The sequence below is a fragment of the Camarhynchus parvulus genome, chromosome 2 (genome assembly GCF_901933205.1).
Source record: "Camarhynchus parvulus chromosome 2, STF_HiC, whole genome shotgun sequence".
Lineage (NCBI taxonomy): Eukaryota > Metazoa > Chordata > Aves > Passeriformes > Thraupidae > Camarhynchus > Camarhynchus parvulus.
The window spans coordinates 32,776,215-32,801,455 of record NC_044572.1 but is presented as its reverse complement, the minus strand read 5'-3'; the positions used below and the strand labels follow the sequence as shown (position 1 = coordinate 32,801,455).

Below are 25,241 nucleotides of genomic sequence, written 5' to 3'. Positions count from 1 at the left end.
GGGATGGTACTAGCACATACCATTTCCTCTCTGTTATTTATAATGCTGCATCTGCCAAGTCCGGGCAATAAATAATTCATGAGATCTCTCATCAGAAACCTTGAAACTCATGTTACATTGTCATTTGTAGTTGTTCCATAAATAAAAGCTATAAAAATACTGTGAGATTTAGACTCTTCTCTGGTTTGTTGCTGAAAGGTCTTTCATTTAAGAGTTCCTGGTGGCAAAAAAGAGAGATTTGCTTTTAATTAGTTTTATCTGATGAAGGGTGACTTCTGTTTTTCTTGTAATTTCCATTTATGTCATATTCCTCACAGTACTTTCCTGGCTTTTTATATTTTTTTTTAGTTTAGTTATCTTATTATTTTTACTTTAGGGAGGCTGTGATTTACACCAAACACAAAACCTTGAGTTACTGAGTAACAAAAGAGTTTCATATAAAAGATCTTCATTTTTAATGTCTTATTTTTTGCTTCATAACCTGCAAAATCTATCCTTTTAACATAGAACATTTTCTGTCTCTGATGACAGAAGGTTTTTTGCTAAATTGTGACTATGCTATGGTTATGTACTGTGTGCATGTATGTACAGGAAGAGATACATAAAAAATTCAATGAAGGATGGTGTCATAAAAATTGTGGTTTTTTAAATGGTATTGTTTCTATCAAAATTAAAAAGAACCTTGTGTCTCTGATGATACATAACAAAGTGTCAAGATGGAACCTTGGTTATATTTCAACATCAATTGGGTTTTGTCTTTTTTTCTTATAGCCTTCTTCTTCTTGAATCTCTCTTAAAAATTCAGTTATTTGGAAGAAATAAGATCTACATTTGGATTTTCTGTTTAAGCAGGACAGCTGGGAAATTGTAGAAGGACTCCGGGGAGCAATGAATTGTACCCAGGAGCCACAGAAGCAGGAGGGCTGCTTGCTGAAAAAGAGGAAATGGCCTCTGAAAGGCTGGCACAAGGTAGGAAAGGAATGTGCATCTGAAAGCTTGAGTGGGGCTTATTTGGTGTGGTTTTCTGACAAAAAGGTTACATAAAAGCAGAGAAAGTGTTCTCCAGAGAAATGGAAGCAGAGAGGATGTGTTTGTGCTATTTTTCTGATTGTGGCTTTTTCTTTTTGTGTGTGTTTTGTTTGGTTTTAATTCTCTGCATTTCTGTTATAGAGATACTTCTTTTTGGACAGAGGGATTTTGAAGTATTCCAAATGCCGAGCTGATGTAAGTGATCTGAATGATCTTTAAGGCCATTATAAAGTAACAAATATCCAAAATAACAAAAATTCCCTACTGTTGGCAATGACAAATAGAGTTTTCAGTAGTTCTAAACAGTAGGTTGAGAGGGGAAGAAATGCTGATTTCAGAAGGTAATATTTATCCTCTTGCTTTCATCTGGAGTGATTGTGGGTTTTACCTTTTACTTTTTTGCAGATAGAGAGAGGAAAACTTCATGGCTGTATTGATGTTGGACTTTCTGTCATGTCTGTAAAGAAATCAACAAAATGTATAGATTTGGACACAGAGGAGCAGATATACCACCTGAAGGTAGGTCTCAAGATTGTTATAACCTTGCTCCCAAACTACTGCCATTAGCTGTGTAGGTTGGAGCACTTTTTTTTTATAGCAAGAGGTTTGTCAGTTGCACTAATAACTTTTTAGTCTCATCAGATTAGTTTGCACTTAATAACAGGAGAGGTCTTATTGTACTCTTTTAGGGCCCAGAATCAGTAACCCTGTTCTGAACAGAAGCCTCATGTTTAGCAGTGCTTTTTTCATTTCTTGCATAAGTGCTTTTATTTTCAGTATCTTCATCCTTGTCTTATCTGTAAGACATGTTTTCCGTGGTCAAGTATGAGGATTTATAATTGCAGAATAAATTGTTTTGAAATACACCAAGAAAATCAAATTTCTGTTTGTAATTAATCAAACACTGACCTAGCTTTAACTATGGCAATTAAGAAATTATAAATATGAGGGGCTTTATTCAAACTTTAAGGGTTTTTTTTAAATCTGTAAGTTGCTCTAGTATTGTGTTCTGCTTTGGAAGGCATAATTATTAACTGTAGTTTCTTTTTTCTTTTTTCCTTGACTTTATCTTGTCATGCCTAAGCTCATATAATGTGCATTTTGGTGGGAGCATCCTTAGAAAAAACTTTCCTGATACTTTGCCAGTAAAGGTCAGCCAGGCTAGCTGTCTGATGAGCACAAAATTCCGTAATTTCTTTGTTAGTTTTTTCGAATGTGAATGTCATCCCCCCTGAAATTTTGTGCAGGTGAAGTCTCAGGAGCTGTTTGATGAATGGGTAGCAAAGCTCCGCCACCACAGAATGTACCGCCAGAACGAGATCTCCATGTTTCCTCACGACACCAATAACATTTTCTTCCCTGCGTCTACTACCACGGACTCTGTCCCAGGTTTCTGTGATTCTGCACCAGGTAGAAAGGTAATAGTTTTTATGTATAAATAATGAGCTTCCATAAGGAAGTAAATTAGTCTAATTTGTGTTCATTAAATAAAGAGCGTAATGGAAGTTGGTGGTGGCACTTAAGTTATGTTCTAAAATGTCAAGAGGAAAATTTATTATTTATTGATTTACACCTGAGCAGTTTCCTTTATGATGTTGTTAAATTTTTAGTAGTTTTTCACTATTTTAATCCAGTAAATTGTACTTTCACAGTGAATTTCAAAACTGTATATTGAGTTAGAATTTTTGGGACATATATCACTATTTGTCTGATGTGTGCTGGTGAATATTAGTCACAGAAGAGTACTCAGCTAAGTATTTTTTTCCCTTTAGCATTTTGCTGTACATCCTTCTTATGAACCCTCTCCCCTTTGACATGAATGAAGCTGACTACTTAACTAAGGAGTATGTAGGAATTATACAAGAATTCACTATTATACAAGAAATTATATATATAAGGAATATATATTATACATATGTTATATTATTTATATATTTATATCATATAACATATAATATTTATATATGATCATATACATTAATATTTATATTTATATATTTATATTATATTACTTTATATAATATATTATATATTTTAATATATTATATATACTAGGAATTATACAGGAAGACCATTTATATTTTAACTGAGGCAGAAGCATTACTCAGACCAATCCAAGGGCTGTGCTGTGGGTGGATAAGGGGTCTGGATGAGTCCAGTCAGAAATGTACTTCTCTTTTGGTAAAGTCTGTGAATTCGTTTCACAAATGGCCTGACAAATACTCAGTCCAACCCCATAAATGACCTCTTTGCAGTTTCATGGAAGATGGTGCGTGTTCTGTGCCTGAACACAGCCTCTGTGCCTTGAGCTGTCTGTACATTGGCTGGCTGACCTTCACCCAAAGCAGCTCTTCTGCTCCAGTGTAGAATCACTGGTTGCTTTAGAGAACCAAAAAAAAAAAAAAAACTGTTCTATGTTACTACAACTAAGATGTAGTAACTGTTTCTGTCAGCTCCAGAATGACTCCTAAGCAGCAATGCCCTTCTTGTTCTCCTTCCACCCAAGGCTTGCTTTTCCCTGGTGTAATTGCTTCATGATCTGAGCAGGCTTGTTCCCCAATACCTGCAGTCCCTCACTGTATCCTGTGACTGAGAATGAGTTGTAGCAAACACAGACGTGTGTCAGAACAGCTTTTTGCTTGTGGTGGAGCAGGAGGGGGTCTGTGTGAGTGGGCAGCTGAAGGAACAATAACTCACCCTGCAGTAACCAGGCCGTTCTGCAGAGAATTGTCTGCAGCACCTCGTGTGCCAGCAGCAGCTCCAGGGCTCTGACAGCCTGCTCTCCTGACAGCCTGCTCTCCTGAGGCACTGCCTGCAAGGGAAGGGCAAGTCTCCCGTGGACATTCAGTTATTTTCTCCTGAAAGACAGCAGGGATAGAAGGGGGGGAGAATATCAAGGACAGAAGTGGAACATAGCAAAGTCCGTGGTATATTTATATATTTATTTATTTATATATATTTATATATTTTTTGAGGGCTGGTGCCCTCAAAAAAATAAAACTCCAAAAACCCAAACCAAAGAAACCTATGTGATCAGCATATCTAAAATCTATTGCTTACTGTCAGGAAACTAACCATTTCTTCTTTGGCATGAAAGACTTTAATTCAGACTATTAATCCAGATTTGCACTGCAAAGAAGCCCTACTTATTTTCATGTGAAAAATAGAAGGGGATCGTTCTTAAGCTGCAGTTAATCACCTTAGCTGTGCTCAAGCTAAATGGAAGTCTGCCAATTTACACCAGCCTTAGCTTGGTGTTAGTTGATATCACTCCAGCACTTAGGTTATTTTGAGAAATATATATCAAGTGAAATTTGAGTTGCATTTTCTTTGCTTTTAGCAGCACCTGATTGGTTTCCACATTTTTTTGTTGTTGTTGAGAGACAGGTGTAGTTATCTACGCATGTTTATGTGGAATTCCTGGATTCTAAAGCTTAACTGTGCTGATCCAAAGCAAAACTATGAAAACTGGAGCTACACAAGCTCTCTCTTGTCTGCTTCTTGGTAATCCCTACTTCCTTCTTTCCTCATGCTCACCTCACTTATGTATTTGAGTTCTGGAAAAACTGGTTAGGTGAGGCCAATTAATGAAGAGATAAATGTGAAATTGGTTCACAAAATGCCAATATAATTGCCTATCATTAAATTCAGTTTACTTGTGCTTTTAAAGATGCTGAGATTATTATTTGGATATATATATATGTGTGTGTGTATGTATATGTCTAAATATATAACTAAAGCTGGGACAGCTTTATGTAGGAATAAGCCACCTAAGCTGCACTGATTAATTTAAAAACAAGTGTGCTCACTGATCCTTACTGCTATTGCATACTGACAAAATACCAAATGGCATCACGTGGATGGTGCATTTATTTTATTCTGAAACTCAGGTTGGTGCTTATGCTGTAAACTTGAAAAGGCCAACTAAGGAAGCTGCAGCTGAGTGAGATGTAGATGAAGTTTCTTATTAATAGATTTAAAATTAGTGCTACTGGAGTTCTGATGTAAGGTGAGCAGGAGGTTGCAACAAAGTTTGTAAATTGTATGCTTCAGAGAAGAGCCAAACAATTTAGTCAGCTTTTCTCATAACCATAAGTAAAATGGCTGTGTAAAGGCACTAGGATGAAACAGATTAAAACTGATTATTAACAAGATGTTGACAAAGCATGTGATTTGTGCATCTTCTTACCTGGGTTTTGTTGAAAATGAAAGGCTTAGTAAGATGTATAAATAATTAGGCATTTGAGTGGCCATTATTTGTAGTTAGGTTAGAGAAGAAAACAGCATAGTAATAGTACTAGTACTGGCTAAAAATTTCTTTCTGTTGGAAGCTACATAATTATACTCCTCAGTTAACGCTTATGCAGAATTTCCATCACCTCTTGAAGCATCTGATGATGGGCACAGCTGAAATTGAACTAAGTGTGGAAATGTTTACTGAGGTGTTGTCAAAGGGTAGCCTTTACCCAGATAAGGTGTATGACCATCCCTGTATTAAAGGACTGCTGAGCCAAATCCATGCTGAAGTCTTTCAGACTTGTGTAAAATTTTAAATGACATCTAGCGTCAAAATTTTAAATGATATCTTGTTTTTACACTGAAAAAATAGCATTAACAAATGTGTGTGTTACATCTTAGCTACTTTTGGGGCTTCTTTGGGAAGTGTGAAGAAGGAACAGAATCTCTGAATTTGGTCCTCTTCAGATATGGTACTTTAATTATTTTGCACAATCACTGGGTTGGAAGAGACCTTCCTAATAACCAACCTATATTTCCCTTGGCGCAACTTAAGACTGTGTTGAGTTGACTTAATTTATGCATAACTTTGCCCTTCCTCAAAATTTAGTTTTCAGCAAATTTTCGTGGTTCCTTGAGTTTTTCTGCTGTTTGTGGACAGCAGTTACATTAGTTATCATGCCATTGTGCTCAATGACTATATACCTAATCTAGATCATACGCTTCTTCCCCCTCCATGCAATTGATGCCTTCAGTCCTTGTCCATGACATGGTCCTCAACTGCTGGTTGTCAGAATTTGTGCATAAAACATTAAAATATTGTGTGTTAATACTTCACTTGTTCTTCTTTGGAACAGGCAGGCAGCTTGACCAAACAGAATTCAACGTCAACTGGAGGTAATTTGTCATTTTCTTTTTCGAGTAATGAGTCAAGGATTTCATCTTGGCTACAGTCTTCTGAAGACATGGAAAAATGCTCAAGAGGTAATTATATTTGAAGAAAATTGAAAGTAGCCTAATATTTTCCCTAGTTTTCCCTTAACAATGACAGTATTATACACTAAGTAGTCATTACTGTTAGAATTTTCTCTGAAACTGGAGGAAGGAAAGATGTGGTTGTCGATTAAGTGGTTACTCACTTTTTTTTTCAAAAGAACTGGTAATTTTGGATGTGGGGGTATCAATTGCAGGCAGCTCTTCAAGAAGCCAATGCATTTCAGTACATTTTCTTTTATATAGGAACATCATGTTCAGTAGTAAGATTTGAACATCCAAAACCTAGTAACTTAAAAAGCACTAAGTCTTTGTACTTCAAGGTCACCTTCTGCTTTCATGCTTTACTAAGAGCAGGAAGATCTTTCTCATGTTGGCAATGTCTATGTGATATTTGTTTTTTAAATTTCTACCTACCAGTGAGCTTCATCTCTATTGCAGAGGAGCCTCACCTCTAGGTCTGAATGTACAATTCAGTGTTGATGCCTGTGGCATTGTTACCCTCACCATGAGGAGCTCTGACAAATCTCAAACTGCAGAATTTATCACATTATTCTCATTTTTCTGCATCCAGCTAGGAGAAGATATCATGATCATTATACACACCATATAGATGCATTTCAATATTTTGAATTTAAACTTGACTATAGGATACAATCATTTTATCCAGCTGTCTAATGCTTTTAGTCAATGAATAACTTAAGCTAGCTGCAATCAAAATAGGATTAATCTACAAAGAAAGAAAACTGTCAGTGTGTCTGTTACTTTAGGGCAACTGAAAATATTCCCTTGTTCCAAACAGACCTCTCCAACTGTCACACATATTTACTGGAAATGAACCAGCTGTTACAGAGCATGGATGTTCTTCACAGGACGTATTCAGCGCCTGCTATAAATGCTATGCAGGTTTGTTGTTTAAAAACAAAACCAAAAACTATTTTCCCTTACAATTCCAAAAAATAACCCCAAATCCTAAAGAATCGAGGTGTTTCTTAGCGTTATTGGATTTATGGCAGTCTCTATTGCTTTTGTCCTGTGTGTTGTTAAAAGGTTGGACCTTTTGAAAGCCCAAAGAAGGAAAAGAGAACACACAGGAGGTGGCGATCCAGAGTTGTGGGGAAAGAGGCTAAAGGAATGTTACAGGTAACTTTGGTCCTTTCAGAGCCCACCTTCCTCCAAACCTTAGTTATTGATTGCTTCTTGGCATGACCAGTTAAGGAAATATGAATCCTTTTTAATAGAGTCCTGTGTTAGCTCATTTTAAGTGGTAATATATCAGACAAAACACAAATGTGATGTCATTGATATCTGCAGTAGAACCTGTTACCTTCAGGACACTGGTCATGTTTTTTACCCATTGTCAATCTTCTCTAATTTGTTGGGGTTTTTTGGTTTGTTGTTTTTTGTTTTTTTTTTTATGAGTACAGATTTTTGCAAATTCCCTAGATAGTTTTGTGCACATTTGCCCCCAGAAGGCATGTGATTAGATACTTATAAGTGGGGGAAATAACCTAGCATATGGAACAGCTCTCAATGGGCTTGTTTTTTTGAGTTTGGCAATCTCCCATTATGGCACCTTGGGTGAAGTTATATCTCTGGTTTCATTTGCCAGGTGTCATCCATTCAAAGTTTCAATTGATAATTGACAGTAATTTTTTTCATTTTTGGTGTCTCCAACATGGAATCCAAGCGGATACAATAAAACAAGATTTTCTTTTGTTTATAAAAACATCACAAATTACTATCACACTTACAGGTGCCTTCAGTATTTTCTGCCCCTATGAGACTGCATGCTTCCAATCCAAACTTATCTACAATAGATTTTGTAGAGGAGAAAAATTACTCTGATGGCTCTGAAACATCATCAGAATTTACTAAAATGCAAGAGGACTTATTTCACGTTGCACATAAAGGTAAATGAAATTGTCTTGTATAAATGCTTTTATATCATCCCAGTTTAGATAATTATATGACTTCTGAGAATGCTTCCTGTTTATTGTTTAGAGAACACTCTTCCTTTAATTTCCTTTAGGAATTACAAGTGTTGAGATCTTGAGTAGTTTGAAAAGGGTGGCTTAATCACCACTTTTTACAGTTTTTATTTCATAGAAAACTACCCCTTGTTTTATGTGCTAAAAGCCTAGATTGTTCTATTTGTTGCCAAAAGGTAAAATACGTAAAATGAGCTGCTAGAAATACAGCAGACTTTACTCTCTTGTGCTTGCACGCATATTTGTGCATATGGGCACATTTATGTTTCTATATTCTGTGTGCTTCACTGTGGTTCAGAGTCAACATTTGTTGGTGATGCAAGGGTTGCTATGGTAGTAACCTATTTTTAGTGAATACAGAAGAGTAAATCATGCAAAGCAGCCAGAGGGGGAGCTTGACTAGAAATATTTCTTCCCTCAAAATCATTTTTCATTAGCAAGTGCTTTGTTCCATCACCCTCGCACCAGAAACATTTTTATTGTTTAAGTGATCTTGTTGAGGGAGGCACTTAAGCATTTATAGCTGAAAGGCTTTTGGGAGGATTGGCTTTGTCCCCTTTGGCACAGATAATGGTTGATGGTATCAATAAGCATTCTTTGCTTGCTGCTCTCCTTTGGTGCTGATGTATCTTGATTCTGTTATGTAAGGAATGTATGTAAGCAGTAAACTTCATAAAGCCAATTACAGTCAAAACTGACGTATGTTTTCCAGAAGAAGAGAAGAAGTGAGGGTGGGATGCAGTGGGAAAGGCTGCTGTTAAGCAGAGCAAAGAAATCACCTACTCAAGATCATCTTACTGGAATTGCCCATGACAGAAATTTTGGTTAGATTGATCCACACATTTGAAGGGACAATTAACTTTGTAGTAATGACAGAATCATTTTACTAAGAGGACAAAGGATTTTTTTCTAAAGTTACTTCATAGCACCCCTGTTCCAAGAAAAAGTAGTGGAGAAACCTCTTGTGTCACCTCTTTGATACAAATTGCATAAAATGTAACACTAGTCATTTAGTAGGCATTGGTTCTTGAAAAGTAAAGTTGGTATACAAAGTATTAAATGTCATTGAAGGTCACTGAAGATTCTAGTCATCTTATCTACTTATAAAAGAAAGCCTAACAGAATAGATCACAGTGGATATCTTTCCCTCCCTACCCTGTGATGCTGTTAAAGATTTCTTTGGATAGTATAAGAATTAGCTTTGGTAATGGTTTGAAGTATTGGAATATTCCTTAAGAATAATTTTTCAGAATACTAAATTGGCTTACATAACTACTCAGTGAAATGATGAAGATTCAGGTTAACTCAGAGTGGATGATTAGGAGAGAGAAGTGTTAGGAATTTCTTGTTGTTTGCCCTTCTCATGCATCCATGCTCAGATTTTCTATCTTCATTTCCCTGTAAATGGATTCATTTTTGCATTGGCAAGTCTCATGGCTGTATTACAGGGCTCAGTTAGGTCCTCAGAAGTCCTCTAATGCTCCAGTCAGATGAGTGTTAAAAACCTACACCGACAAGTACTGCTCAAATAAATTTTTATTCCTTGTGGTTAAAGAGAAGATGCAATGTCACAGTGGTGAAAAAATTCTAAAAGTGCATTTCCCCTATAAACCCCCCTGTAGTGATGTTAAAATTACATGATCTGTTGTCTGATTTAAATGTATTGGGCTGGTGATAGTGCCTCAGGAAGGAGCAGAAGTAGCAGCACAGCATGCACATCATTCAGGATCTGACCCTTTGAGTCACTAAATCATCTAACAAGCTGTAATTTCTCTATCATGGAAAGAAATAACAAAACATAACACCACAGTTGACTTAATTGTGGGGAAACCCTATAGCTGTGGCACAATATGTATTATAGCTGCCCTTTTTTTGATTTTTTTTCCTATTTGATTTTTTTTTCCCTTGTCTCTTCTTCTCCTCCCACTGGAATTTATAGAGGAATATGGAATAGATTCAAGAGATTCAAGAAGATTCAAGCTAATTGGGAAACAAAATCAAGTGAAGAGCAGATGTTGTTAGTTAGCTTTGTTGCCATCTGTCACAAAGAATCAGAGTAATTTTGACTGTGGCTAATGTAGTCAACACAGTAGCCTTCACCATAAACATGTCTCCTACAAAAAATCTACCCTATAACCTTGATTAATATTACTTGGTTTTAGTAACCCACCCTGGATCCCTCAACCTAAATTCTTGTTTCTGTCACCATAAATGATGCTTTATTGGAGTTTTATGTAATTGGTGTGTATACAATTGGCTATTGCTGTTTTTAACTGTCCCTTTTTGTGAAATGCTTCTAGTTTACTTCACCTTGAGGTCAGCTTTCAGCACCATATCTACAGAGAGAGAAAAGCTGAAGCAGATGCTGGAGTACGATGCATCCTCATCTCCCTCTGCACAAATAGTGGGCTTGAAGAATGCCTTAACATCTGTAAGTGACATGCTGAAGCTCACCAAGCTTCATTGTCATCAGATACTACTTTTAAATTTTGGAGTAGTTAATTTCTGTTTCTTGAGTGTCAGCTGCGTGCTAAAATTTGCAGAATTTAATCATAGTAAGTTATTCTAGATCATGTTTTTCAGTGACTTTGCTAAATGTTAAAGGTATTGTCAAATCATTGGAGTTTGATAGATGGATTGATTTAGGTATGTAGTCTAATTGTATCATTTGAGATGGAGAATCAGAGAGCTGCTCTGTGACTATGAGTCTGCTTTCTTTCTGAACATGCTGCTACTCACTTCTGATGGGTTGCAGGTTTCCTTTTCCTTTTCTTTACCTAAACAGCACTCAAATATTCTGTGTATGACTTGGCATAAAACAAAGGTGAGGGTGGCTGAATGCACTCAGCTGTCCCTTCTAATGCACTAGAGCTTCACCATGCTACACCAAGACACTGCAAAGCAAATTCAAGTACAACTTGTTTATATTGTCTTTCAGCCTCAATTATCTCTCAGTCCTCTAAAAGCAGCAATGGAGCTATTAGGGCAGAGTTCTAAATGACAAAAGCTTGTGCTCTTTAAAAAGGTGGGGATTTGGTTGGTATGCTTTATGTAATTGGTAGAGATCAGAACTTTTCAGCTTGGTCATGTTTAAAAATGTCAACCAGACTGGTCTGATTCCAGGGCAATGACAGCAATCATTACTAGGGCCTTATAATTTCAGAGTTTATTGCAAACACCAAATCAGGGGCAGGGGAGACTCTCTGGCACTGATCAGTGTGATATAGATTCTCTTAGAATTATTTCAGTATGAAAACTTCCCTTTGCTTTACAAAAGCTGGATGTGATCACAGTTTTTAAGAGTATGACATGCCTGTTTGCCTGGACCTGTAGAGACTGTGATGTCTCCACAGTGTTTAGAAAAAGTTGAAGTTGTGTAATAACTCATTCACTTACACTTCTTTTGTTTTTGGCTTTCAGATGTTCCACTTCTGATATTTGAATAGGTGACTCTTATTTTTTCAGTGTTACTTGTCTACCATTTTGTATCAGAAAATCACTTTTAAGATTGCTGAACTTAGTGAACACTCAGCTTAGCATGAATTATTTTGTTTTCTGGGCAGTGAAATGTGGTTGTCCATCTTCAACCTGTTCATGTCTAAAAAATAATTCTGTTAGGTTTTATCTGATGCTTGATCAGTCTTGTAGCCCATCCAGAAGTCATCTGTGAACCGTGGCTGTTTCAGCAAGGTAATCACCTATGAGGGCTCTTTTTAATCTGCAGATCTGTAAAGTCTGTTTTGCTCCCATCAGCCTGGCAGTGGCAGAAAAATGAGCAGATTTAAAGTGAATAAACCACCACAAAACTAGCATATCTGCCTCTGCTTCCCCTCATTAAGATAGTGTCCTTGACCTACACACATTCTAAGGAAAGGAAATACAGAATGGAAAAAGATACAATATTTCTGGTTTGGGGGGAGGAATAGGACAGCAGGAAGAAGAAAACATTTTGTAGCAAATAATGAAAATGGGAAATTGTCATTACAGGAGAGGTATTTTGCACTTGCCTGATGAGGATTTAACACAATGCTGAGCATTTGGCACAGTAGGGATATATATACCTTTATGGCAAATTCAGACCACATATAGCTAAAGCCAGAAATGAGTTTTCTCCCCTGCATCATCACATTGAGCTTTCTGGCTTTCCTGCACCCAAGAGTATTTCCAACACAAGTTACTGCCCGAAGCAGAAGCATTTGTGGGATAAAGCGAATGTGTAAACAGCAGGGTTCTCCACATCCTGCTATTGATTCAGATCACCAAAATGGGATGTAAGTCTTCCATACTGTTCCAAAATTAATAATACAGTCTTTTATTTCAGAGACATTTTCATTGCAGGTTAGGCTCTCTTCCTATAAGTCTACTGTAACTGACATCTGTCTATCAGATGCACCCAGAATAAGTAAATAACATGTAACAAACATGAGTCTGCAGTAGAGGCTTTTTATTCTGACCATTGCCATTATAATCTGATAGGACACGAGTTGTACCTGTTACCTTGTGTGAATTTATGTCTTGTTTCTCTGTCATTGAAAGGCAAAGGAAACTGCCGGTATGGGAAAATCAAAGGGGTTTGGATGTGGCAAGAACTAACGTTGAGAGAGGCTGTTTTGGAGATGAGGGTGAAGGAAGGGAGCTTGAAAAGAAAAATATCCCTGCCATCTTTGACTTTTTTCCTCCACTGTGTCTCTGTTACGTCACACTGGAAAAAACCAGTTTTAATTTGACAGATAAGGAGTAAGGTTTGAAGCATTTATAATAAAGGATTCTTTGAACCAGTCAAAAAAGTCTATGGTGGTGTTTTATATTACACTTTAAATAGTCTTTGCCCCTTTATATACAATAAAGCCCCATTCGAGTTAGTTGAGAGAACTTTATATCCCCAATATTTTTGTTAAATGTTCCAGGCAATAGCACAAAACACAGATCTTAAAGACCGGTTACGCAGAATACATGCCGAATCTAAGATCATTGATTCAGCATCTAATGCAAAATCAAGCCCAGATTTGGTGAAGGTGGGTATGGATTTCCTCTTTCAGCGATGTCCTGTTCCTCCAGCCCCTACATCTAGACAGTGCTGCATAGCTGCCTCTTGTCTGTTCTCGGTGTCTCCCCCGTGGTGTGGTGTGTTAGCAAAGCCAGTCTGCCTTCCTGGCTGTGAGTCATTTCTGGTGATGCATTGTGTGGTGTTTGGTTTCAAAGACTTGCCTTGTGAGCAGGTCTCCTGAGCACATCATCCATTGCTTTCTGCTACTGGTTCCTGGTGTTCTCCCTCGCCTGCTTCTTGTTCAGCATGTACAGAGCTGCCGCCTGTCCCCCTTGTGCCACTGTTTCTCTTGCCTTTTAATCCTGTGTTAAGTTATGTAGATCTTTTGTCACCCATCTAAGTGCTGTTACCCCAGAATGTTGGCTACCAGTGTGGATCATGTAAGGTTTAGAACGATTATCAGACATTTCCCTTAAAGGATCAAAGTTAATGGGACATAGAAGAGCCCTTTCAGCCATTTAATCTTCTTTGTGTGAAGCCAGGGACTCTTCTACATCCAGTTAGCTGGTTTGAGATTCCACTGATGTTCAGACAGCTTTTTGGCTCACTGCAGAATGCATGTGAAAATGGTGTAATTATAGGTCATAAGATGTGGGTGCTAATGGTGTTAGTGAGGGAAGCCAGAACTGTGTTATATCTGATGGATTTTCCTAAATGTTAACTTATACAGAAACCTCTGCTATGCTTGTAGTATAAATCTTTCATTAGAACTTGAGTGCATGTAATGCTGGGGCTTTTATGTAACTAATTATTTCCTTTTATTTTTAAAGACAGTTTAGTCATTCCAGAACAGATTCCATCTGTTCACTTCTGGTTCAGTTCTGGTGTAGTGGAGCTGTGTTTTGGTCATATTTAGCTGTTCAGTTTTGGGGTTTTTTCCTTAGGTAGTTGATCATTCTAATGCCTTTTGCTTTAAAACCCATGAGAATTTGGAGCAGCCCTTAAACTGCTATCCAGAAAAGCATTAATGCATTGTTACTTCGTTTCAGGAGTTATTTTCTTTTTTAGTGGAGGTCCTTGCAATGACAATGGGTTATTTTTGAATCTTGTGCTATGCGCTATACACACACAAAGAGACACACATGACAAAAATAGCTTTCAGAAGGTCCTTTGGAGGTTGCAGTCACAAATTCCCTCTGGCATGGCTTGGGCTGGAACTTAAGGATGAAATCACTTATATTGGAGAAGCTTCATTCTAAGACTGTGTGAGGACTGTGATACAGCAGTGCTGCTTTGAGGAAGGCAGGACACAAAACTTGTCACTAAATGATACATTGGGTGCTGTGATCCACCTGTGACAATTGAAGCAGTATAAAATAGTAGCTCAAGCCTTTGCATAAGGGAAAAGTTTTGTTTGTCTGTTGGGTAATTTAACTGTAGTTCATCATGCCAAAGTGGGAATATGGAACAAGAAAAACCGAAGCTTATGTGTTAGATATATAAACCTGATGCTCTTTTATGAGTCTTTCCTGCTCACTTTCCTTCTCAGATTCAAAATAGTATTGGAAATAATCCCAGTAGCAATGCTTATGTGTGTAAGGTTGTTGGTTTTTTTTTTACTTGTAGGCTAGTATAACTGTCTTCCTCCAGGAGGAACAATGTTGAGGTTCTGTTTTATCCTTGCTGTAAAAGGAGGGGTTTTTCAAGTCTTTTTTATAGCAGTTTGTTTTGTTTCCATGTCACCATTATCAGCGTGTACCAAATAACATTCCATACCACAACACAACCTACCAACAGAAAAGCTTTGAAAGAAGGTTTGTCAGCTCGATTGTGGGCTTGTCAGGTTGTTCATTATGTTGTTCTGAAAATAAAATACTACAATTCCTGCAAAATTATGATGTGGAAGTGATGGTTATAAGCTAGTAAAGCACCTCATGCAGAAAATCTTGAGAGCAGCTAACACACTCATTTGGGCCAGCATAGCTCATTTTCTTTGCATTGGTGGAGTTATCAGGGAAAACAGTAGCACACAAGCTTCTCCAGCTTCTGTACTGCCACCACAGAATGAGAAGTCTCACTGGTCACCCCACCTTTGCCAGGCCACCTCTTGGAGCTCTGCTTACACCAGTGATCTGTAGTGCTCCCATGGGAGGGGCCATCAGGCTCCCTGTGGCAGTCAAATGTGCCTCCAGCAGCAAAAGCAATTCCTGTTATGTGGCCTTAATAATATGTTGGTTTTGGGTAACATGGAGATATCTCAGGTGTGGATATGAAGGAATGATTTCCAAAGCACAACATAGAAAATTAGGGAATAAAAAGAGCTAGGAAAACATACTGTTATAAACAAAGCAACTTTACCCCTCTGAATTTTGTAGACTACTCTGTGGCAGGCTTTGCATTAAGCAAGGCTTGAGCAGGAAAAGATTAATTAATTTGCTAAGATCAGGAAGGAATGTGAATCTAGGGTGTAATATAAAGAGATGGGAGTTTTGTTCTTTTGTGGGCTTTTTGATGATACACCTTGGATATATCTCACTAAATCATTCAAATAGCAAAGCATTTTTATATACAGCACCTTAGGTGATTTACTCAATATGCATTGCTTTATTTTCCTTCTTTTTCCTTCTCTTTGGTCTGTTTTACTTTGGTTTTAAATCCCACTTTGAAACACATGCTATCTTTCACATAAATTGAAGAGGAGCATGTGCAATCTTCTCTCAGTGTTTTATAGCCCTTCAAGTTAGGAGACTGTGGAATTGCATGCCTGAATGTTGTTTGTGCTACTTCCCTGCTCAAAACTTTTTTTCTTTTAAATAGGAAAATTCAAGAGAGGAAGGCAGAGGTCTGGTTCACCAGGTCTCCAATGAAAGCAGACTGTCTATCGCTGACTCTCTCACAGAATTCTTTGATGCACAGGAAGTCCTGCTGTCTGCTAGTTCTTCAGAAAATGAGGTCTGAGCAAGGAGATTGACAGCATTCAGACGTATTTTCTTATCTGCTTATTGACTGGCAATCTTTCTGAGCACTAACTGTACATCAGAAGATTGCCAGAAAATTTAAATTTTCAAAACATTTAGAAATTAAGATGCCATTTATATTTATTTGTTGTCATTGTCTCTTCACTGTAAAGGGTAGCAAGTATTATGAAGAAGTCTTACATACACAGTGAGGGAGATGGCAATTAAGTAGCTTGTATGCAGATACTGCAGACATCGTAGGCTGCCTTGAGTCATTATACAAGTGCCCAGGGAATTACACCACAAAAATACTTATTCACACCTGTCCTTGTGGTACCTGTAGATACCTTGAGGCTGATGCCATACATATTGAAATTTATTAGATCTTTGTTTCCTCTCTTGGGTTCCATAAAAACCTTGGCTTCTGATATGAGGAAAGCCTTCTTACTTGTGAAGGCAAGGAGAGGAAGCGTGTCTCCACTCAAGGTAAAATTTTAATTATAGCCATCTCTCCCAAACTCAAATGTGTCGTCTTAGGACTTTGTAGTACTTTTCTATAGTACTGAGAGACAGCTTGAACAGTTCAATTATATTAAAACAATAATTGCAGCTGAAAGTAATAATGTCCACATGCTTTTGGGATTATTTTAATGAGTGATGTATCTTGCTTTTATCCCCACCCCACACTCAGGTATCAGATGATGACTCATATGTAAGTGATATCAGTGATAATGCCTCAGAAGATAACCTAAGCAATGACATGGAGAATGAAAGACAAACTTTAGGTAAGTTCAGTGAGTTTTTTCTGCTATGTTTTGAGAATTTTGTTACTGCTTGTTTTGGATATTTTCTTCTTCTCTTACTAGATAATTTGATATTACAGATTTTGCGAAGTAAAAAGCCTGTGTTTTTTCTCATATAGACTGAGACTGGTTTGAAACAGCAGATTCCAGCTAATTTGCTTATCTGGGCACTGTTGATTAAGCAGGATGGGGGTTCTGTATCAGCAGGGAAACACCTCTTTCCCTGGCTTCTTTGAGTGACTCCCACTCTCTCTGTTTCTCATGGCCGCAGGATTTTTTCGAAGTAGTAAGGACCAACTGCTTTCATTTTTTCAAAAAAGTTATTTTTTCCTCGTCACACTGTTTTTTCAGTCTGCAATTTAGCAACTGCATTCAGAAGTCCTGTTGTTTTAGAAGAACTTAGTGTTTAAAGGAACGTGAGAATAATTACTCACTGGCAGCTCTGGTGCATGACCATAAGAATTTCTTTCTTGCATGTATTAATCATGATAGTCTTGTTAGTACCTATGCTCATTTGTCCTCCTAATGGAAAGAGACTCAAAAAAAGAATTGGTCATTACAACCTAATTGGCTTTGTGCCTTCAACTCATTTCAGCTAACCACAATGTTCTTCCCAGTCTAACAATATATTTTTATTTTCAAAAATGCTGAACAGTGATTTCTCACCAGCAGCTGTTTCCTGATCATCTCCAAGAACCAGCAAATTCCTATGAACTTGGGTAGTTTGATATGTATTCTATAACTGGTCAAAATGAAGAAATTTCAAATTTTTCCTTTAAGATAGGAAAGAATACAAATGAATTTATCTCATGATCTGGACCTTAGAAAGTTGTATTAATGTGGCAGTTCATCTTTTTTTAACAAAGGCTGTCACTGAAGCTCTTCAGTATAAGAAGCACCTCTGCATGCTTCTGGTACCTGCTATTTCTGTGCTTTGGGCAGCCTGCCACTGCCATTAATAGAAAACTGGATGTCGTTTTCCTACAGGCTTTAGCTGCACCATAAATTGTGGGATTATGACAAAATCCTCTGGCCACTGTAATGTAGAAGGTCAGATCAGATGTTGATAATGGTCCAGTTTGGCCTCAGAAGTCATTGACTCTGACTGGAGGTCAGATGTGTAAACCTCCTTTGGCATTCATCCTGTCTGTCACAGGTCCTACAAACCAGAACTGCCTGGGCCTTTCTGTAATGGAGACTAGGCAAACTTCACTGCTTAGAAAATTTGGTACCTGAGCACTGAAGTTCTTGCTCCACTCTGTTTTTTCAGCAGCTTACTTCAATTAGTGGATTGGTCCAGAATATGTAAATGAGCCAATTTGCATTCTGATTTTAATCAGAAGCTGTCAAAAGACATAGCCCAATCCCATTTCTGGGAGCCCTTTTAAACAAGGATAAGTTTTTAGCATTTACCTCATTCCTGAGGTATCTAAGGGAACATCCTTCTTTTTGGCCTCTTCTGATATTAAACAAATTCTTCCAATAGGGAAGTAAAGAAGTGAGCTCCTTAACTCTCAACAGTATAATTGTTTCAGGTAGGTTATTGGATCCCTAGTGCCCATGCCATCTTTAAGTAAAAAGAAAGATACAGGCAAGGAACTGCAAATGGTCCACCTGACCTTGTTAGAGTAACTCAGTCATATGAGGTATTAGGACTTGGAGTTTGCCAGTGGTAGGAAAGATGGAAACTCCTTCCTCAAAACTCTGAGGCTACTGAGTACCCTTTAAATATTCCACATGAGGCATGGGCTGGGAGGCATGGCAGGCATGGAGAAGTTTGTCCTTGTGGTCACCTGTCCCTGCTGTAAGCACTGCTGATACCCTGCTTATGTCAGTGGCAGAGAAGAGGAAGGACTAGTTAAGTGCATTTAAGGGCAGGGATTCTTCAGGCATGTGTAGCTCAGAAGGAGATATGCAGCCCCGTGTGGGTTTAATTCCTTTGAGACAGAGCTGTGTGAGGAAAGCCAGAAAGGGACAGGGCTTGACAGACTGAAGCTATGCCTGGGTGTCTTCAAATAGTAACTGATCCTAAGGCAGGAGCTTCCTAGGTGCTCCTGAGGATGTGGAAAGATAAAATATGTTCTTGTAGTGGCAAACACATTCCCCTCTGAAACAAAAGTGATTTACAGCTAAGCAATATAATCACTTCAGACTAGTGCCTGTTGTGGAAGCTTGTAGCTCTATTTGGATTTTGCTACAAATCCTGTCATGGCACACTTAGAGCTATTTATCCTGGTTGCTTTGATATAGGAACACAGACTTCAGATATTCATGTCAAGGACTCTTGACTTGAGTCCTTTTTTTTTTAATCTTCAGCAAGCCCAGAGCTCTACAGTTGCTTCAGCTTTTGCAACCTTACAACAGATCAGTTCTCCATCAATATATGGGGGGTATATCTCAAAGTAACATCGCCAAGTTTAAATGCTATGGGGAGCAATGTGGAAAGGCCTGAATGTAAATTCATGGTACAGTAAATTTCCCTGGTAGGAGTATGCAAAGTAGGAAGAGATCAGTAGGAGTAGTTATTATCCTTGCATCTGTAAGTTACATCTTGCCTTCTGAGAAGTGTCAACTTAATTGAAGCTTTGTCAAGGAAGGAGGTTTTATATCCCCTAAACAGATAGGAATCCATCTCTGTTACAAATAAAATAGTTATAATATTTACTCTTTCAAATTCAGTGCAAAGTCTGAGCCTTTTCTTGCAGACTTTAAGGGAAAAGGTCATTTTATGCATCTCTTGTACTTGGCATTTTACTTCTGTTAATGTACATAAAATGTGATTCTTAATTTTGTCATTTTTATAACAGGCTATCTTTAAACCACAAGTGAAATACTTAAATGATTCGTGGGTGGAAGGAAGTTTTGACAGAAGGAAAGACAGTTGCATTTTAATGTATGTTTGCAGAGGGGGATGAAACTAAGAAAATGTGAATTTAATTGTTCTGCCACTTCCTTCCTTTTCAGATTGTATTTCTGAAAGTGGAATCGGATGCAATTCTAAACGCAGAACGTGTTTACCAGCTCCATGCCCTAACACAAGTAACATCAGCCTGTGGAATATCCTGAGGAATAACATAGGGAAGGATCTCTCCAAAGTGGCCATGCCTGTTGAGTTAAACGAGCCCCTGAACACGCTGCAGCGCCTCTGCGAGGAGCTGGAGTACAGCGAGCTCCTGGATACGGCGGCGCACACGCCAAACCCCTTCGAGCGGATGGTAACCTGATTCCAAACACTCAGAAACACTCAACAGAATGAGAATTAACATAAAAGCAGTGCTGAAGAAGTGAAGATGTTCTATTCCATTGTTCTGTTTCTCTCAGCTGAGAGGCAAACTCTCCAAATGTCTGTACATACTCACACAGCCGCTATTTTTGACTTGTCTGTTTCATTTCTGTTGCTTTTTCAGAAAGTCTCTCTCTCCTCAAGTATCTTGCTGTACTGCAAGTTTAAACAAAAAAGGAGCTTAGTTCTGTTTTGCAGCTCTTGCTCTCTAATATTAAAAATTTACAGCAAAAAGGGAGGAGGGGGTTGAGCTTAGCTCCCTCTCAAAGATGAAAGTTACAGTAGTTCTTTTTCAAGGGTGTCTGATGTGGTAACACATTTCTTCAGAGAGATGCTGGATCTTCCAGCCCTACATGACTGTGATATCTTTATATTAACTAAATGAGCTCCATGGGTTTTATTAACTGGTTTTTTGAAGTTTTTGTGTTTATCCAAAATGTTCAGGATCTCAAAACCAGACTGTATGCTGTATGTTGGGTACAATAATGATGTCATCCTCTTCCAGTGCAGAACCCTGAATTCTGCATTTGGCAAAAGAACAAGAGAGAAATGCATTTGTTGTTCTGCTTCCAGGTGTACAAGAGCTACTTAATATGCAAGCCCATAAATAAAGGATTAGAAGCTCCTGAAATTCTCTTAAATGGGAGATACAGATTTTCCCACAAACTGAATTAAGCCCTTTCAACTCAATGTATCTTATCTCAAAATGAGGTTATTAATGAGAGTAGGTAATCGTGTTGAAAACACTGCTTGAAAAGTCTCTTTCCTCATTCTGACACTTTCAAGGGTTACAATTTAGGGCCTATTCCCAGGGTGTGGTCATTCACTGGGGGTTTCAGTCCATAGCATTTTGTGTTCTCTTGAGAACATATGCTAAAAGGAAAAGGAAATGAGCAGTAGCTGTTCAAAAGGGAGGGAAAAGAAGCCTTTTCCCTCCTCCCCACACCCAAGCATCTGGAAATTACCTCAGACTGGTGTATTCTTTGCCTTTGAGAAATTCCTGAAGCAAAATCTAATGCTAGCTGTTGCATGGTAATTGCAATAGTTCATAAAAGAGCCTATCCTCAGTGGATTTGTTTTCTGAAACTGTGAAAAGAGAGTATCTACACTTTCACAAGATGAGGAAAAGGGAATGAAGAGAGGAAAAGAAGTGTTACAAAAAATACTTGAATCCAACAACCCTGAATTCTAATTTCTCATGTTATGCTTGAGTTGACAGCAAAAATTTGGAAGGGCTACCTGTGTGTCAGTCATGATCAACAGTTTCATGATTAGGTAATAGCACCCAGTAGATAAAAAGCAATTTAAGTCAAACACCATTAGAAATAGCAAAGTTGGTGAAAAATCATCCAATACTTCCTGTGCCATGTTTATGCAAAGGATAGTTGGTACATTTATGGAGTCACAGATGTAACTATAAAAACCAGTTATTATACGAAATTTAACAGTGACTTTAAGGATACTTCTTTGAACTGTGTTGCAGAATGCTAAACTGTTTCAAACACTTTTCAGAAATGCTGTTTTCAGTTGATGAAATTTGCAGTATCTGACCCTAGCAATTCTATCCCTGACCTATTGAATGACTCTGAAAATTGAATAATCCTCTAATGTGTGAACGAGGGCTTAGCTTGCAGGAGGCGTGCATGTTTGTAGCCTGCAAATGAAGGGGAAAATACAGAATCAGGATAAAGCTTGCTTTTATTTGTTTTGTGTCTGTTGTAAATTAATTAATCTAAGTCTCAAATATGTACTTCCCAGGTGTACATAGCTGCCTTTGCAGTCTCTGCCTATGCATCCAGTTACTACCGAGCTGGAAGTAAGCCATTTAATCCTGTGCTTGGAGAAACCTATGAATGTATCCGTGAAGATAAGGGTTTCCAGTTCTTTGCAGAACAGGTATTGTATGCTGCAGCCCTTAGAATTGCTACTTGATACACTGCTGAATTCTAAATGTGTGGCTGGAATTCTCCAGAATTACTGGCAAAATACAAGATTACCTTACCCGAGCCCAGCAAAACCCAAGGGACTTTGCTGAATTATAAACAAAGGGAATTGTTTTTTGAGGAAAGTCTGCTAATTTTGGTGTGGAACATCACAACCAGCAGCTGACACTGGAGGAGCACAGGCTGGCAGGCTGCCTGCTCCAGTAACAAGAGAACTTGGTTAAGTAGAGTGCAATTCCCCATGCTGAAATCTGATCACAACTGCTACAAAAGTTTACATTCTTGTCATTTTCTTTTGTATGTGATCATTAAAAATACTGTATCTTCAGCTGTTTAATGCCTTCTTTTATAAAAAATGTATCCCTCGTGTAAGTCAATCAACCACAAGTATTTCCAATGGCACCATGACTCTTTCTGTTTCCTGTCCAAACGCTTAGGAAGATAAACCTTGAGAATTTGCTACCACAGCTGAATAGGTGAAGGATGTATACAGCACATCATGGTCTGAGTGTTTACAAAGATAATGCCCCGGTAGGAGAATAATTATTAAGCATGAGTGAAAAATACTAAATTCTAAATTTAAACCAGCCAAGCTACCAAAATTGCTAAACTTGAAGTATATGTTAAAAAGAGATAAAACTCAAATACCTGGTGCCTGGTAGCAAACTAAGAATGACTGAAAACTGTCTCATTCTGTCTAGACATAAAAAAAAAATACAAAATGTGCAAGTGGGCAAAGGTGTGCAACCTAGAAATTCGATCAGAGAAAGACTTCTCAGAGGCTTCCTTTAGGAAATGAAAAGTGCTTTTGACTGCCTGTGAAGGTACAGCATTTTGCACATTATGTTTTAGAATTGGCAAAAAAGAATGTTATGTGATCTTACCTTAGTTTCAAGAAATGTCACAGGCAAGAGTAAAAATGAGGGGAAAAAAAACCAACAGAAAGTAATGCAGTCCAAGCAAGAATCAAATTTAAAGTTCACGTATCTGGTTCATCACTGTGCTACTTCAGTACTAAAATGATGTGTATGGAGCACTGCAAGTACCAGCACAGCATCAAATTGGAGTAACAAAGTGTTGAATAAAAGTTAGCACTGAGTTTGATGTTACACAGAATTAAAGGAAGATATTTTCACTTAAATATTGGGTAAACCACTACAATGGTTAGTTTTTATAAAGAAGAATTTTACTACTTGGGTGGGCTTGTGCTATGAACAGCTGTTGTTCTAATATGAGAAATAAGTGAGGTGAGTTTAGAGTGGTAAATTTACTGTAAGAATATGGGGTGGAGAAATATTAGGAACAGAGGGCAGTATGGGAAGAAAGAAATTTAATGCAGCTTGCAAGCATTAAATATTTCACTTTACATCAGGAACTGTGGCTTATTGCTTGCCACTAGCATTTTGATGCTTACTCCAGATACCTTGTTAATGCAGGCAGAATGTAATTAATGGATAGACTCACAGAAGATAAAAAGTAACAAAGATTCTGTTTTATCACTAGAGGGAGCTTAGAATAACTCCTGTTAGCCCCTGGAATTATAAATTTAAGTTAGCTCTGGAATTATAAGTTTAAGTGAGAGCTAAGTTTAACTCATGTATTATAATGACATCTGGGGTTAATCTGGGTACAGTATGTAAGAGGGAGAGAGAGAGTGTTGCTCTTGCTGAATTAGGCCATAGCTGAAAGTAATTAGTACTTCTTTTTTTTTTTTTTTTTAACCAAGTAGAGTATGTTCAATAAATAACTGGATACCTGTGGAAAAAAATGCTTAGTGAGAGATTTGAGTAATAAAGAGTAAGAAAAAAAAAGTCAAAGTTGACTTACTTTTTTGAATTGATTTTTCATCGTGAAAAATAGCAATCTGACTTGAAAATAAAGTTGCCCAAGGAACAGCAGGAATTACACATCTTAAGAGCTGGTCCTGGTCAGTTGTTAGTTGTGTTCACCCAGAAGGGAGAATTCAGGTTGAGGAGGAATGGCTGCTCCTCCTTTCACTTTGTGCTTTTTTTATTTGCTGTTGCATTTTAATAGTCTGAATTGTTTATTTGCTCACAGTCCTTGCTTTGCTAGTTTGGTGGTTGCCCTAATTTCTGCACGTGCTGTTGCCCAAAGCTGATGAAATGCAGTGCATGTGGTTAGAGTTTCACCTAGAAACACCTGGGGTGTCACTGCTGCAGTGTTTGGGATTGCTGGATGGAATTTCCTGGCTTGATTTCTTCACCCCTGGCCCACTTAGAGATGCTGATAACTATCTCCTCCCTCATACTCAGGGCTTTGTGGTCATTCACTGTACAGAAGCTTTTGGCCCTTTGTTGTGTTTTTGGTTTTTTGAAAATTTTTGTCTGTGCACTCAAAGTGTGGATTTTGTTCATCTGTTAAGAGGTCCTAAGGGTAAATTTAATTATTACCTTAGAGACAATGTACCAAGTATATTGCTAGATTTTCACTGGAACAAAATATCAGGCCTTTTAAAATAATTGTTTGTCATTTCTTTCAAGGTTTCTTGGGTCTGAGAACCTTTATTAATCTCACTGCCTCCCCCTTCAGGACACAACTGCGAAGTGAAAACTAAAGTTCAAATTGTAAATGCCATATGGGAATGAAGGAGAAAACGAAACAAAAGAAGCCAAACCAAAAGGACTGTTCAAGTGTTCATATGTTAATCTTTTTTCCCCCTTCTTTTCATGTCTTGCTATTAGGTCAGTCACCACCCACCTATTTCTGCATGCCATGCTGAATCTGTGAATTTTGCTTTTTGGCAAGGTAACTCTTCAGTCTATCATTTACTTTTACAGTGTTCATAATGTTTTCATTGTATGTCTAACACAAAGTATCCAGAAATTAGGAAAAGTTGAAATTCCTTGCTTAAATTTGTATTAGAATGGTTTTATGAAATCTTAGCCTATCCTTACTTGCATGCTTCTTACTTGGATCCTCTACTATTATAAAAATTCTGAAGAGATTTTGCTTTGTTTGGATTTTTTTTCATGTAACATTAATTGATTATTTTTTTTAT

General features: G+C 37.7%; 1 protein-coding gene across 5 annotated transcripts in view; it reads left to right on the top strand.

Annotated features, from left to right (window-relative positions):
• Positions 1-25,241, top strand: part of OSBPL3 (oxysterol binding protein like 3) — an 87,841-nt gene that overhangs the window by 48,056 nt on the left and 14,544 nt on the right. The window contains exons 4-18 of one of the 5 annotated variants that reach the window (XM_030970114.1): positions 858-969; positions 1,171-1,224; positions 1,435-1,548; positions 2,277-2,447; positions 6,123-6,249; positions 7,061-7,164; positions 7,309-7,401; positions 8,015-8,171; positions 10,550-10,680; positions 13,157-13,264; positions 16,054-16,188; positions 16,885-16,978; positions 19,961-20,211; positions 22,038-22,175; positions 24,925-24,988. In XM_030970114.1, the coding sequence (XP_030825974.1) occupies positions 889-969; positions 1,171-1,224; positions 1,435-1,548; positions 2,277-2,447; positions 6,123-6,249; positions 7,061-7,164; positions 7,309-7,401; positions 8,015-8,171; positions 10,550-10,680; positions 13,157-13,264; positions 16,054-16,188; positions 16,885-16,978; positions 19,961-20,211; positions 22,038-22,175; positions 24,925-24,988 (1,822 nt within the window). In that variant the 5' untranslated portion in view covers positions 858-888. Of the gene's footprint in view, positions 1-849; positions 970-1,170; positions 1,225-1,434; positions 1,549-2,276; positions 2,448-6,122; positions 6,250-7,060; positions 7,165-7,308; positions 7,402-8,014; positions 8,172-10,549; positions 10,681-13,156; positions 13,265-16,053; positions 16,189-16,884; positions 16,979-19,960; positions 20,212-22,037; positions 22,176-24,924; positions 24,989-25,241 lie in introns of all 5 variants that reach the window. The other 4 variants (XM_030970091.1, XM_030970083.1, XM_030970106.1 and 1 more) reach the window with 4 other exon arrangements.